Below are 15,908 nucleotides of genomic sequence, written 5' to 3'. Positions count from 1 at the left end.
AAGACACTGTCTTATTAATTTTTTGGACAGAAAAACACCAGAGGGCTTATTTTCAGGGGAGGGCTTATTTTAATGAACATTGACAGCAATTTTAATAAACAGGTAAATGTGAACAAAAAATGTACCTTTATTCAATAATGAATTCAATAAAGAACAGGATGACACGCTCACTGCTGCAGCTCTGATTGGATGCAGCTCGAAGCGTGGTGTGCGTTTCACAGGGGTGGGGGGGACGGTGCATACAGAGGGTACCATAATGTAGCGTGTAGCACAGGGGATCACCTTCACTACAGTAGCAATCTCAATAGGGCTTATTTTAGAGGAATCTTACACAGTAAGGGGAGGGCTTATTTTCGGGATAGGTCTTATTATCGGGGAAACATGGTAGGATACCGAAGGATTCATGGGGGCAGTGGAACACTATACAAGGGGGAGATAATAGTTGCCTAAACTAGAATGTTTATAGATACTTTAATGAAGGATTCATAAGAATAGCTTGTTATTGTTCCAAGCTGAGATAATTATTTCTGGTCAGAGTTATTGCTCTGAAGCTAGGGGAGGGGGGAGAAGGGGCAGAGTTAATGCTCTGAGACTTGGGGAGGGGAGTGTGATTTTACAAACTGGTTTTACAGACTGATGTTACAAAGTTTTATAAATTGAGTTTACAAATATTGATCCCAAGTACCCCACCATTACTGATATTACAAATTGGTATTACAAATTGAGTTTACAAATTGGTTTTACAAACATAGATCCCAAGAACCCCATTATTCCCACTTCAGTCACTCTAGCACAGGCCTTCATTACCACCCAGCCTACTATAATATCCTCCAACTAAAGCTTCCCTACCTTTTCAAACTGTCCTTCATATAGCTTCTAGACTAACAATTTTTACACATACATCTGATCATGAAGCAACTCCTCTGCTCAATTCTTTAATGGCTCCTTATTACTTACCAAATAAAGTTCAGACTTCTTTGCCTACCATTCTATATTTTGTACAAAATGACAGTACTCTACCTCTTTAGACTTTAGACACACAAAAACTAAACTAAGTACAAGTGACATTCACCTTACTTTTGCTCGCCCTATTCCCTGTGCCAGTAGTTGTCTCTTCCCTTCTTTATCTATTGAATTCCTAGCCCTCCTTTGAATCTCATACAAATGCTACCTCCTCCCTGAAGCCTTCCCTAACTTTCTCAACCCTAAATCTCACATAGTACATATATATCTTTAATATACTTTCTATTTTTTCTTTTTTTTTAAATTGGAGGGAATTGGTGCTAAGTGACTTGCCCAGGGTCACATAGCTAATGAATGGCAAGTGCCTGAGGCCAAATTTTAATTCAGGTCCTCTTGAGTCCAGAGCCAATGATCTATCTATTATGCCACCTAGCTGCCCCTAGTTAATTTTGTATTATAATTCTTTGTATATGTGTCATATCACCTCATTAGACTGAAAATTCCACAAGGTCAAAGACCACATCTAATCTAATTTTTCCCAGTTTCTAGAACCCCCACTTTTAAAAATCTTTCCCAGTTCCTACCATTACCATGCTTAAGGCTTAATAAATGTTTGTTGAACTGAACTCTATTATATATTACTCCCCTTCTTACACTCTACAGTACAGCCAGATTGTCCTTTTTGATATTCCTTATACAACCAATTTTTGTTTAAATGAATAATAGAACACAAGGAACCCAGTAGGACAGGAATAGCTGCATTTTCTTTCACTAGGGAATCATATGGTTCCATGTCAGCATGGTAACACCACCCCAATGTCCACATTGGTAGAGGGCCCACACCACAACCTCTTCTTTTCTTGGAACAGATCCAGCTTGTTGTTTAGCATATGATCTCTCTGATAGGGCTGACATGCCTCACAAACAACTATGCAGTAGGAAGCAGCAGGAAAATTTTTCCATTGGTCTTGACCCCAAAGAGGAGATTCTAAGATCATCAAATTCTGTGCTCCCCAGACCCTAGGCCACTTGGCCACCCTCATGACCACCACCCAGTCACTGTAATGGGAATGTAAAATTGTAAGATCTTCCCTGCCCCTAGGCTAAAGTGCTCCTGGAGCCTGGGGTGGGAGGTTTGTTTTTCAGTAGATACTTCTTTTTTTTTTTATTGAGCAATCAGGGTTAAGTAACTTGCTCAAGGTTACATGGCCAGGTGTTTCTGGGTGGTTGCTAAGTGTCTGAGCCCGGGATTCGATCTCCAGGTCTATCTCAACACTGGAGCCCGTGCTCTTACTCGCTGTGCTACCTGGCCGCCCCCAGTAGATACTTCTTGATTGGTCAGTGAGTCAATAAGGGTGTTGCATTCTCTGAGCCAGGAGAAGGCTATATAAGCCCTGATGTGTAGCTTTGTTTTGGGGCTCACTTTGAGAAGTGTTCTGTGATTTGATCTGAATTATGGGAAGCCGTTGTCCAGAGCCCCCTGGCTTTGAAAAACCCAGATGTTGAAACCCAGATGTTGATTTGGTATGGCTGTAATGGTTGGACAGTTTGGAAAGCTGTCTACTTGATCTGTTTCTGTCTTGATAATTCTGTCTGTAAACTTTGAAGTTTGGTGTGCTGACCTTTTTCCCCTGACCTAGGTGAACAATACATATCTGACTGATTAAAGTAACCTTGTTAACCCATTTTGAGTTGCTTTCCTTTATCAAAGCAGATCCAAGAACCTGTGTTGGCAGACACCCTGGGGATACTGGGGTGCTTGCTGCTACAGTCACTCAACAAGCAATCATTCAGCACTTACTATGTGCCAGGCACAAAGAATGATGAAAGATAGTCCCTTTTCTCAAGGAGCTCAAAAGCTAATAGGGTAGACAACATGAAAACAAGTATGTACAAACAAGCTGTATACAGGATAAAGTGGAGATAATAAATAAATAGCAGAAAGGCACTAGCATTAAGAGGGACAATGAAAGTCTTCCTATAGAAGACACAATTTTAGCTGAAATTTAAAGGAATCCAGGAGATGGAGATGAGGAGGAAGAGAAGTCCAAGCATGAGGGATGGTCAATGAAATTACTTGGAGTTGGGAAATGGAGTGCCATGCGCAAAGAACAGCAAAGAAGTCAGTATCACTGGATCACAGAGTATATTTGGGGGAGTAAAATATAAGACTGGAAAGGTGGAAGGAGGCAAATTAAGAGGGGCTTTGAATATGAGAGAATTTTATATCTGATCCTGGAAATGATAGGGAGCCACTGGAGTTTATTGAGTTGAGGGTGGGGGTGGGGGACTGATATGGTCAGACCTGTGCTTTAGGAAGATCAATTTGACACCTGAGTGAAGGATGGGGTGAGGAGAGGATAGACTTGAGTAAGGTAGACCAACCAGAAGGCTATTGCAGTTTTGCAGACACGAGATGATAAGGAGGAGGGGGATATATATGAGAGATGTTATGGAGATGAAATGAACGGATTGGATATGAGGGGGAGGAAGTGAAGCAGGAGAGGGAAGTAGAGGTTGACACTCAGCTTGCAAATCTGGGTGACTGAGAGGCTAGCAATCCCCTCAACAATAATGGGAAAATTAGGAAAAGGAGAGAACTTGGGGAAAGGCAGGGAATAATGAGTTCAGTTTTGGATATGTTGAGTTTGAGATGTCTACAAGACATCCAGTTTGAGATATTCAGTAGGCAGTTGGAAATACTGTTGAGCACAATCCCACCTTCCCTTCTCTTAACTGATCTGTAAGCAACAACTCCACCTTCCCTTCCCTTCCATTGATCTGTAAGCAGGCATTTTAGCATAACTTTTACCCATCCCTTCCCTTCCATTGATCTGTAAGCAGGTATTTTAGAATAACTTTTACCCCTCCCTTCCCTCTCCTAATTGATCCATGAGTGGGGGGTTCAGCCTAGGAAAAAGCACGGGAAATTCAAATATACACTGACCAATCACTGATTGTAGTTTCATCTTACGTAACCTAGTGTAATCTCTTTTAAAAACCGGCATATTGTTCATCCCAATTTGCTGTCTGATTTGGGTACGTGACCCCGGCAGTCCTGCGGCAATGAAATCCACTTCCAATTTTAGTCTCAGGGATCTTCTGTCTCACTCCTTTTATGCCCAACAAAACCAGATTGGAAGTCAAGAGAGAGGTTGAATACAATTATAAAACACTTTTCAAACAAAGCTGTTGTTGCAGAGGTTCTGGAACCTTGCTGTTGGTTCAGAAGTCCTGAAGAAGGATTTTCTTGTTGTATGTTTACAGAAATCCTGGAAGAGGGTCTTGCTAATGTTTTCAGGGGTCCTAGGACTGTTCTGTAGACAGAGAATGAATTAATGGTGGCTCTGGCAATGTATCTTGTGGCCTTGTTGAGCTTTGTCTCCCCAGGAACAGAGATTGCTGAGAACCTGCCTCCGGTCAAGATGAAGAAAAGACCTCTCTTTGGGTATTAAATGCTGTGATGATATCTTAACCTTGTTGTAACTCTGGGGTATATGGCCTTTTCAGTTGTGATCCCAGGATGGGAAACTTTTTACTTTTTTGTGCTCTGTGACTGACCAAATGAATATACTTTGTTTATGATTGGAAACTAATCTCCATTTGAGAAGAGGGGCTTTGTGATTGACTAAATGAATGTACTTTCCAGGGGTGCAGTAGTACTTGGAAGAGGGACTTTGTGATTGACTAAATGAATGTACTGCCTAGGGGTGGAGTAGTACTTTGAAATTTTTGAATTACACTTGGTGAATACTGTATTTTGAATTATGCTGTATTTTGATTTTCTCTGTTCTTAATTTGTCACTGAATAAAATGGAGAGCGGCTATGCTGGTATTTTGAACCTTGGAAGTTGCCTTTGCTTGGTATTACACCAACATAAGGTTAAAATGGGCACATTGTTTACACATAGAGGGTGATACCATAAGCAAATTATGAGAGTAAGGAATAATTTACCTGTCTATGGAGAAGGGAAAAAATATGATCAAACAAGATAGAGAATATTATGAAATGTAAAATGGATAATTCTGATTACATTAAATTAAAAAGTTTCTGCAAAAACGAAACCAATGCCGAAACAGAAAGCTGGGAAACAAGTTTTATAGTCAGTATTTCTGACAAGTATTTCATTTCTCAAATATAGAGAGAACTTAGTAAAATCTATAAGAACACAAGTCATTCCCCAATTGGTAAGTGGTTAAAGGATATGAACACAGTTTTCAGAAACTAAAGCTATCATATGAAAAAATTCTCTAAATCACTATTGACTAGAGAAATGCAAATCAAAACAGCTCTGAGGTACCACCTCGTACCTATCAGATTAACTAATATGACAGAAAAGGAAAATGATAAATGTTAGAGAAGATGTGGGGAAACCTGGAAAACTAATGCACTGTTGGTGGAGTTGTGAACTGACCCAACCATTATGGAGAGCAATTTGGAACTATGTTGACAGGACTATAAAACTATACATACCCTTTGATACAGTAATACCACTACTAGATCTGTATCCCAAAGAGATTATAAAAAATGGAAAATGACTTTTGTGTGGTGGCAAAGAATTGGAAATTGAGGGAATGCCCATCAATTAGGGAATGGCTGAACAAGTTGTGGTATATTCTGAATATAATGGAATACTATTGTGCTATAAGAAATGATGATTAGGTGCATTTCAGAAAAAAACCTGGAAGACTTACATGAACTGATGATGAGTGAAGTTAGCAGAACTAGGAAAACATCATTCACAGTAACAGCAACATTCTGTGATGATCAACAATACAAGGATCCAAGACAATTCCAAAAGAGTCATGAAGGAGAATAATGCTATCCACATCCAGAGAAAGAACTATGGAGTCTGAATGCAGATGGAAGCATACTAATTTCACTTTTTTTCTTTATTGTGGTTTTCCCCTTTTGTTCTGATTCTTCTTTCACAATATGACTAATGTGGAAAGATATGTTACATGATTGTACATGTATGAGAGAGAGAGAGAGAGGAGGAGGAGGAGGAGGAGAGGTAGATCTGGTAGTCACTAGCATAGGGATGATAATTGAATTTATGGGACCTGATGAGATCGCCAAGTGAAATAATACAGGAGGAGAGGAGAAAGCCTAAGACACCCACATTTGAGGGACACCCACAGTAAGTTGGCATAACCTGGGTGAAGATCTAGCAAAGGAGACTAAAAGAATGGTTAAACAGGTAAGAGGAGAACCAGGAGAGAGTAGTGTCACAAAAATCTACAGAGAACAGAGTATCAAAGAGAATGTGATCAACACTGTCAAAGGCTAAAGAAAGGTCAAGAAGGAGGAGATTTAGAAGAGTGTCAGATCTGGCAATTAAGAAATCAGTGCTAACTTTGAAGAGAGTAGTTTCAGTGAAATGATGGGATCCAAAGCCAGATTACATACATAAGAAGAGAGTAAGGGGGAAGTAAGTGGAGGCAGCAATTATAGATGTCTTTCTCAGGGGGCTTAACTACAAAAGGGTGTTGAGGTCTAGGATGACAGCTAGCAGGGATGAACAGATTAAGTGGGAGTTTTTGAAGGATGGGGAAGACATGGGTGTTTGGAGGCAGTAGGACAGCAATAGAATTGAAGATGAGTAAAAGAGTAGGAATTCCAGAAGGGTCAATTGACTGATGAAGATTGTAATCACTTGTGCATGTAGAGAGGTAGAGAAGAGCCATCTCTCCATGTAAGACAGATGAAGGAGGAGATAGTACTAGAAAGTATATGAGTGAAATGAGATGAGGAGAGGAGAAAAGGGAGCTCTTGGTGAATGGCATGTTTTTTCCAAGACATAATGAGAAAAGGGTCTCAGGCAAGAGGGTGGGGACAGGTGGAGCAATGGGAGATTGGAGGAAGGATGAAAAGGTTTGGGAAAGTCACATGCTAATGATTCCCATATCTACCTCTCCTCTTTCTCTTTCCTCTCTCTCTCTCTCTCTCTCTCTCTCTCTCTCTCTCTCTCTCATAGGACAGTGAGTTAATTAGAAAAGCATAAAAGGACTGCCTTGATGCAGCAAGGCCACAGTTGAGATTATGCAACTTTATAGCCATAAAACCCAGCTTTGTTCAGCAGCATGTTCATAGGAATAAAGGTATCAAATGATGAGCATATTGTAGGGCAAGACTAGTGATAGTATAGGGAGGTAAGAGACTCAAGAAGAGAACAATGTAGAATTACACCTCCCCATTAAAATGTCTAGCAATGGGGATTATTTTACCTTTGTCAAGGGAGGTCCAAATAATGTGCTGCCAAGCCAGTCAGAAGGAAGACACATCTGGGTTTAAAAGACCCTTTTGGCCCTTACTTGGGGTCTTTGGTAATTGAGAGAAGCCTAACTAATAAATTGATCACACTCATACTATTGTCTCTCAGTTTACCTTAATTTCCAAACATCACACACACACATACACACACACACACACACACAATTTCAATGAAAAGGAGAAATAGGAATTATTTGAAGAGATGGATGTGGGTGTACAGAGAACTCACCAATTAATCTAGATTTTAAAAAGAAATATACACATAATAACTATTTCTGCTGACAGAGATTTGGGACATTCCCTTTCCACTAAGAGACCTCTCCCAGATGGACTCTGTCTCAGGATTAGGTTTACTATTAAAGGGAACCTGGCCCTTAAAAAGAAGGATCAAGTTTGTGTGTGTGTGTGTGTGTGTGTGTGTGTGTGTGTTTCTTGTTTTCTAGATTCTTATGTCCCCACCTGAGAGCCCCAGAAAAAATTACTTAAAAGCTTAGGTTTAGTTCATGTTTGGGGTCTTCCAAAAATGGGTAGTAAAAAGGTACTCGGTGTAATAGTCCTGGTACGAAGGTCAGACTGTATCCAGATCATTGTGTTACTTCTGGAAACTACAATAAGAAGGATTTTGATGAGCTAGAGGATATCCAGAGGAGAGGAAACAGGATAGTGAAGAGCCTTGAGCCATGTCAAATGAGAATCAGTTAAACAAATTGTAGATGGTTAGCCTGGAAATAGATATATTCTTTTTGCAGGGGCATGGAGTCAGGGGTTCAGCATATGATGTCCCTCTTCAAGTATTTAAAGGACTGACATATGGAAGGAAGTCTAATGACTTGCTTGGCTTCCAGAGAGCAAAAAGAAATGGATCAAAGCTTCAAAGAACCAAATTTAGATTTGACATAAGGAAAAACTTCCTAACAGAGCTATCTAAAAAATAGAATGGACTCCCTGGCGTAAGGAGTTGGATGTGTTATAGTAGAGATTCTTTTGTAATGAGAAAATCACAAAAACTGAGTGTGTATTATTTCACTATAATAAGTATGACCTAATTTAGAAAAAATTGTGCTTTTTTGTGATCTGGAATAGATGAATAGAAATTCGGCTTTGCACATAGAAGATGCTTGATAGCTGTGCTGAATGAATGATGGAATGTGGACGGAAGAGAAAGACCAGAACAATGATCTTCCCAATGATCGTGCCTGAAAACAAGAATGATAGATATGAGATTGTAGTGCTTAATCATTCTTTTGTAAGAGATGTGGCTGATACAGTCACAGGATGCAGTCACAAACTGTTAATTAGGTGCTAAGTGGTCTCAAGAGATGTCTTATGGCCAGATCCCTTTAAGAGGACCAATTGGACCAATATGAGGCAGCACATCCAGTAGGAAGTAAGGAAACATACTCCACACAGACATGGATAGAAACTAAAGGGAAGAAACATATTCAAGGGGCTTGAATTCCGGTCATCAAGACTGGTTGGGGCTGTGGAGTGGAGCAGACCACAAAAATCCACAGTGTAAACTTTATGAAGAGATAACCTTTATCATTTGCTTTTAGTTAGATACCAATTAGATGGCTAATAGATTAAGACATGCTATGATATGACATTCCCAGTCAAAGCTAATTCTTAGGATCATAGGATTTAGAGCTGAAAGGGACCTTAGAGATCACCTGGACCAAACCCTTTATTGAAATGACTTCTCCAGAAACAGTAAGTAGCAGAGACAAGATTCAAGCCTGGGTCTTCTGGAACTCAAATCACACAGGTTAGCATAGAAACAGGCAAGATGGCAAGATGGCCCCAGTGCACTGTAATGAATGAAATAACTGACTCCAGAGGACCAGTGATGCAGTAGGTCCCCCCAATGTTTCATCCACCTACCTTGTGACAGAGGGGTGATGGGAGTCAAGGAGCAAAATGAGATGCAAATTTTTTTGTTCAAGGTAAAATGTGTGGATTCTTTTTGCTTGACAATAATTATTTTTTTAAAAAGATTTTTGATTGTCCATTATTACATTGCTTAGATTTCCTCCTGTATTCCTCCTCCCTCTCCCCCATAAAAGTCATCCCTTATAACAAGGAATTTTTAAAAAGAGAAAGAAAAAAAATAACCAAGACCAATCTATTTTTTTTTTTATCTGAAAGTCTATGCAATGATCCACACCTATGGACCTATTACCATTGCAAAGAATTTGGGAGTATTCATCTTTTTTCTTTGAAGTCAAGCTTGGTTTTTGTAATTTTGTGCCAGGTATTTTTTTTTTTTTGGAGTGGGAAGGCAAGGCAATTGGGGTTAAGTGACTTGCCCAAGGTCACACAGTTAGTGTCAAGTGTCTTGAGGTGAGATTTGAACTCAGATCCTCCTGACTCCAGGGCTGGTGCTCTATCTACTGTGTCACCTAATTGCCCCATGTGCCATGTATTTTTGATTGTTTGGTGATAGCTGCTCTTCCTACTTAAATAGTAGTCATTGTTTTTATTGTTAATGCTGCTTACTTCAGTTCATGTTGTCTTTGTATACCTTCTGACCTAGCCCCTGACCTTCTGGATTACTTTTCCACCTTGCCCCCAGTGGGGGCCCTGCTGTTCCTCACTTCGTATTCTCAAAATTTTCAGCTCTTTAATATGTACAATCTTCCCTGTTAGAATGTAACCTCCTTGACAGTAGGGACCATCTTTTTTTTGGTTTGTATTTTTATTCCCAGTGTTTATCAGTGTATTCAACTCTGGTACATAGTAAATGCTTACTAAATGCTTTGTCTAATCTTTTGGTTTTAGTTAATTTTTATATTAAAAAGATTCCTCCACACCTATGCTTTGTAGAATTTTATTTTTTTTAGCATGTGTCACACTGCACCAAATGTTTTTTCTTCCTCTACTAAAATAATTGTTTCTTTAGAATATTTTTATTTTTTTTTTTTTAAGCACTGGGTGTGGTGCTAAGTATCTGAGCCGGGATTCAATCTCAGGTCTCCTGACTCTGGGGCTGGCACTCTTATTCACTGCGCCACCTGGCTGCCCCTAGAATATTTTTTATTTCTAATATGTTGATCGAATCATGCTTGCATTCCTGAAAAAATTCAACTTAGCCATAATAAATAATTTCTTGGATAAATTGCTATAATCTGTTCAACAAGATTATGAAGAGATTACCCATAAAGGGGGTTAGGGTTGCTCTGGAGACCCCAAAATACCAACATGCCAGGTCCTGCCAAATGAATTCTACTTAAGTCTTCTCAGCCAAAGAAAAGAAAATGTATTAAAAGTTCCCTTGCAGGGGTGGCCAAGTGGCTCAAGGCTCAAGGGTGGGAAGTAGATGAACAATGGAGGGCTAGCCTAGTAACTAGGCTAGAGTTAGTAGCTAGCAGTTAGTAACTAGGCTAGAGGTCTGGGGCCAGCCACAATGTAAGGCTTATGGCCTTATGCAAATGCCTCATCAAATGGGATGATTTAATCAAGAATCCAAGGGAAGTTCCCAGAGCCTGTACCTCAAGGAATCAAGGAGAGCTCCAGGGGGCTCCCAGAGCCCATACTTCATCAAATATTCATTAATCACAGTCTGTAGTTCTCTTGTGTTTTACCTTTCCCTGATTTAGATATTAGAATTATATTGTTTTATAAAAAGAATTTTTGTAATATTGTTACTAATTAATCTTTAAAAGTCTAATAGAATTTTCCTGTAAATCCATTCGGATTAGGAGTTCCACCCTCTCTTTCCTTTCTGCCCCCTGCTCACCTCCACCCTCCCACCCCTACCTCCAGTCCTTTATAAACAGTTCTATTTCCTTTTCAAAGATTGGATTAGTCAAGATCTTTATTTGATGTTCTGTTAGTTTGGATATTTAAAATTTTTAAAGGTAGTCCTATATTTTATGTTGTCAGTTTTGTTGGCATAATAGGTTATATTTTTTTAATCTATTTTTCTTATGATTTTACTTTGTTCACTTACTATTTTGTTGATTAAATTTTCTTCCATCCTTTTTTTTTTTATCAGTTTGGCTAAAAGTTTATCAGTTTTGTCGTCTTTTCCAAAAATGAGCCTTTAATTTTATCATTCCCATTGTTTTCCACTTTATTTTTTTCAATATTTCTTCTTTTATGCTTCTTTTGCATTTTTTCAGTTCATAAACTTTTATCATTTTATTTGCTTTTTGATAATTCTCGTTACCCATTTAATTATTAGGATTTTATTATTGTTTTATATTTAGGTCTGTGTCTTTTGTTTGTGTTCCTTAAACTGATGACGATTTTTATTGCACTGGGATCTGTAAAGGATTTTTTTAAATATTTATTTGTAATTTCTCTATGCCTTAAAACATTATCAATTTTAGCAAAGGTACCAGGAAATGCTGAGAAATGTGTAATTCTTTATTCTAGAAAATACCATAAGTACTGCAGGAATTTGTTCAATTCTTTATTTTTCCTTTTGTTAATCTTTGTTAGATTTAATCCAACTCAAAGGAGAATGAAGATCTGCTATTGCTGTTTTCTTGTCTTAATGTTATTTATGTCTTCTTGTAATTCAGTTTTCCTTTATGAATTTTGATGCTATTGTATTTGGAACATATAAGTTTGATACTGATATTGGTTCATTGTCTATAGTTTCTTTTAGCAAAAGGTAATATCCTTGCTTATAGTTTACATTGTGAATTTTCATTTTTGGTTTGTCTGATAGCATAATTGCAAATTTTGCTTCTTGGATTCATTCAATGCAGAATAAATTTTGTTCCAGGCTCTCATCTTTATTCTATGAGTGTCTTTGTTTTTTAGATAGGTTTCTATTGAGCAACAGCGTGTATGCCTTTCCCTTCTCTACTATTTCACTTGGTGATCTCATTAACTACCATGGATTCATGTAGTTTCTTAACTCAAGAATAGGCTTGTTTATGGGGTGGCTAGGTGGTGCAGTGAATAAAGCACCAGCCCCAGAGTCAGGAGGACCTGAGTTCGGTTCCGGCCTCAGACACTTAACACCCACACAAAAAAGTAGTCGTGTAACCTTGGGCAAGTTACTTAACCCCACCAGCCCTCCAAAAGGAAAAAAAAAAAAAGGCTTTTTTAAAAAATTAATTTGATTTTAAAATACATCATCTATCAATTTAACAATGATTAAGTTTTAAAAAATTAATGGTATTCAGACAGTTCTTTTGAATTCAGAAGTGTTTCATTTTATGACATTTCAAGATCTATCCAAATCAAAGCTTTTTCTGTACATCCAAAAGCTTATTTACAAATCAGTCCATTTCTATATAAAGGCTATAATATATTGTAGAAATAGTATATGCAAAAATAACTGAAATAAGACCAGGCAAGATCAAATAATTTTAACAACTATGCTTTTTCTTACTTTTGTAAGAATCATTACTGTGAACTCTAACACGTTTCTGCACAGAAGAAGCTATTTTCAGGTTATCCTTCTTTGCAAGAGTCCTTTCAGTAGCTCCAGGTTTCCAAAGTAACAGTTGTGCATCTTCTCCACCAGTTAGTAAAGAATCATCCTGTATACTCCAATAGAAGGAACGAACTGTGGCAGAATGCCCCCCCTCAAGACTTCTCATGTATGTCAATCCTGAAGAGTCACAGTTTATTAAGTGAATAGTTCCTGTATTTGTACCTCCAACAACCAACAGTTGGTCTGTTTTTTCATGATATAAGCCACCAATCAAATAATCCAGATTCCTATTTTCCACATTAATTATTTCTCTGACATCCTGGATATTCAAACACGTAACTGGTTGATCAGTATCTAAATTGGCAAGATCCCACCAACAAAATCCTTCATCATGTGTCATACAGTAAATCTGCTTGTATTCCTTCCCAGACCAACCAACATAACTTACTGAGGAACCAGAGTTACAAGTTGCAATCAGGGCATCTTCTTCATTGTCAACGCTTATATCAAAAACATTCACAAGTCCATCAGTTGATCCTGAAACTATCATGTTAGGATTGTCAGGATGAAAACATACCTGGGTTATATCATCACTGTGTGTCTCTGAATATACACCTAACGGGTCTTTTACATGGTTTGTATTTTGAGAACTAATTCTTGCATCCCAGAATACCATTAAAGTATCATCACCAACTTTTTCAGTGCCAGCACAAATTATATGATCATTACAATTAATATCAAAACTGATGAAAACATTGGAAGGATAACCCTTGAACACCTGTACTGGTGTTTGGCCAGATAAGCGCACATCCCAACATTTTACAGTGCCATCTGTGCATGCTGAAAATACACGGGAATTGGAATGTGCAAATTTGACTCCTTTAAGGAGTCCAGGCTGTCCATTAAATTCCCTTAGCAAACTTAACGTCTCTTTATTATATAGTCTAACTGATCCATTGGAACATGAAATAGCAACTATGCATCTGTTTTCTTCCTGTACATTTTTTGAAGTGTCTATGTCAAGGAGGTAAGTGGGCTTTTCAGTCACTGCAGAACGTCTAGCGATGGACAAATCTGCAAAATTTTCTTCAATCTTCTCCATACCTATAGCAGCATTCAAAGGTAGTTAAAATCTGTAACAAGAACCAAAATGTAAGTTAAACTCAAAGCACCTCCAAAAATTACAATCAAAACAAAGGAAGCTGTTTTTTTTTTTTGATAAAATGCACAAAAGAAAAGTTATTCCTGTAATAAGTTACACTAAATCTAAAATCAAATGCCATTCCACCATGGTGAATGTAATCACAAATATTTTAGGTAAAGCAAAAAGAGAAGGGGGACAAGTAAGGAGAGGTAAGAAACTTCACTCTGGCTACATCCTATGTATATTTTGTCCATATTTATTACCTCTTCTGTGTCTTTCCATTGCATTACAGCAGAGGAAGCTAAGTAGAATAAAGAAATTCTACTTTATTCTGGTGTACCCCTCTTATCCTTTCCCCTTCAACAAGAAACATTAAATAGGAATATATATGTAGAGCCTATATCAAATTGCATGCTGTCTTGGGGAGGGAGGGGGGAGAAAGTTTAAAAATAATGGAAGTAAATGTTGAAAACTAAAAGTAAATAAATTAACTTTAAAAAACCCACAAGAAACACTAAATTCTAGCTCAATTCTGGCCCTTACTTGGTTTTCATTCCATTTTGGCTGTACTCAAAAGTCTGGCCATGACCCCCAAACTTTTCAGAAGATTAATGAGGGGGAAGGGGGGGCTCAGTATTAAAGTGGGTAAAGCAGGGGACCTGGAGTCAGGAAGGCCTGGCAAAAATCTAGCCTCAGAAATCAAATGAAAAGCATTTATTTTCACCTAGTAATTCTGGTTTAAAGAGAAGTTCAGAATAGTGGGAGTCAGCCTTGATAGTCCTATTCTGACACATAGTGGGTAAGGAAGGCATCTCTGGTCAATCTCTTAAGCTGTCAGTATCCTGGGCAACTCTTTAAAGACTATAAACTGTACAGAAGGTACCACTGATATACACATATAAATACATTTGTCCCACCCTTTGATTTGTTTTAAACTTGTTAATACTTTGTTATAGTTACTACTGCCTCTCAATAATAAATCCACATCTGGGCAGACTGTCTTACCTTCACCTAACAACTATTATCTTATCAGCAAAAATTATAGATTATATATGAAGATCATATATGAACCTATATATAGATATAATATATGAACCCATATATAATTACATATGAACCCTATATATAATATATACATATATAAGATTATATATGAACCCATGAACTTTGGTTATGTACATTTTAAAAAGTCATATTAAATTTAACAAAGTAGGAACAAAATTTCCTGTGTCCCCCTTCTGAACTTTCCCTACAAAACTTTTTCAGAACATACAATCTTCAACATTCATGTGTTGAACTTCCACGACTTCAAGCATTCGTATGATTTTATTAGTAACCTCATTTTCACCTTTGTGTTGGCAACTGAACACATTCACAGCTATATGCAGTAGAGAAAAAAATGAGGCACAATGATCACAAGTTTGTGGAACAGCTGGTGCATCCTACTAAGCGTTTCAGTGGTCTTGTTCACCTCACCAAAGTGCATTTTTTGCATATTTTCATATGCCTTTAAAATGTCAAGTTTTGTGTTGCAATTATACCCCAGAAGTATAGGGCCAGCCCTTTGGGCTCTAAAGTGACACTGAGAACTCACTAGTTTTGGCATCTTCTGACAGCAGTTACTAAAGTCCCAGCAACTTCTCCCTTGGTTTTCAGAGGACAACAAAGGCAGAAGAGGTTTACAGCAGGAGAGTATACTGTTACAACACCCTCACATCACCATCTTTTTTTTTTTTTGCTTTTTGGAGGGCAATTGGGGTTAAGTGACATGCCCAAGGTCACATGGCTAGTTTTTGTGTTAAGTGTCTGAGGCTGGATTTGAACTCAGGTCCTTGTGACTTCAGGGCCGGTGCTCTATTCACTGCGCCACCTAGCCGCCTCCCATACCACCATCTTAACACAGTGAAAGGTAAATGTTTTAGCTTTAAGAATTTTATTTCTTATACAATACTTATGGTACAATAGATTTCATGGGTTATGAAAAGTTAATATTGTCTTAAATCAATGGTATTAGCACAAAAATTCAATTTTGGGGAATTGCTAGTGAAAGAAAATGTTTTGCACATAAGAAATTTTGTTTTGTATACTGCATTTTATAGGTTATTTCATGGTTACTTTGTTAGGAAAAGTGCCCA

General features: G+C 38.0%; 1 protein-coding gene across 6 annotated transcripts in view; it reads right to left on the bottom strand.

Annotated features, from left to right (window-relative positions):
* Positions 1 to 12,379: 12,379 nt before the first annotated feature.
* WDR89 (WD repeat domain 89) overlaps positions 12,380 to 15,908 on the bottom strand; it is a 66,541-nt gene continuing 63,012 nt past the window's right edge. For all 6 annotated transcript variants that reach the window (XM_069092021.1, XM_069092020.1, XM_069092016.1 and 3 more), the window contains one exon: positions 12,380 to 13,762. In XM_069092021.1, coding sequence (XP_068948122.1) covers positions 12,562 to 13,731 — 1,170 coding nt within the window. In that variant the 5' untranslated portion in view covers positions 13,732 to 13,762 and the 3' untranslated portion in view covers positions 12,380 to 12,561. The remainder of the gene's footprint in view (positions 13,763 to 15,908) is intronic.

The sequence above is a fragment of the Petaurus breviceps genome, unplaced genomic scaffold (genome assembly GCF_028583685.1).
Source record: "Petaurus breviceps papuanus isolate PSGF00001 unplaced genomic scaffold, PetGlider_PUasm1.0 189, whole genome shotgun sequence".
NCBI classification, from domain to species: domain Eukaryota; kingdom Metazoa; phylum Chordata; class Mammalia; order Diprotodontia; family Petauridae; genus Petaurus; species Petaurus breviceps.
The sequence above is the reverse complement of the archived record's forward strand: the minus strand, read 5'-3'. Positions and strand labels throughout refer to the sequence as shown.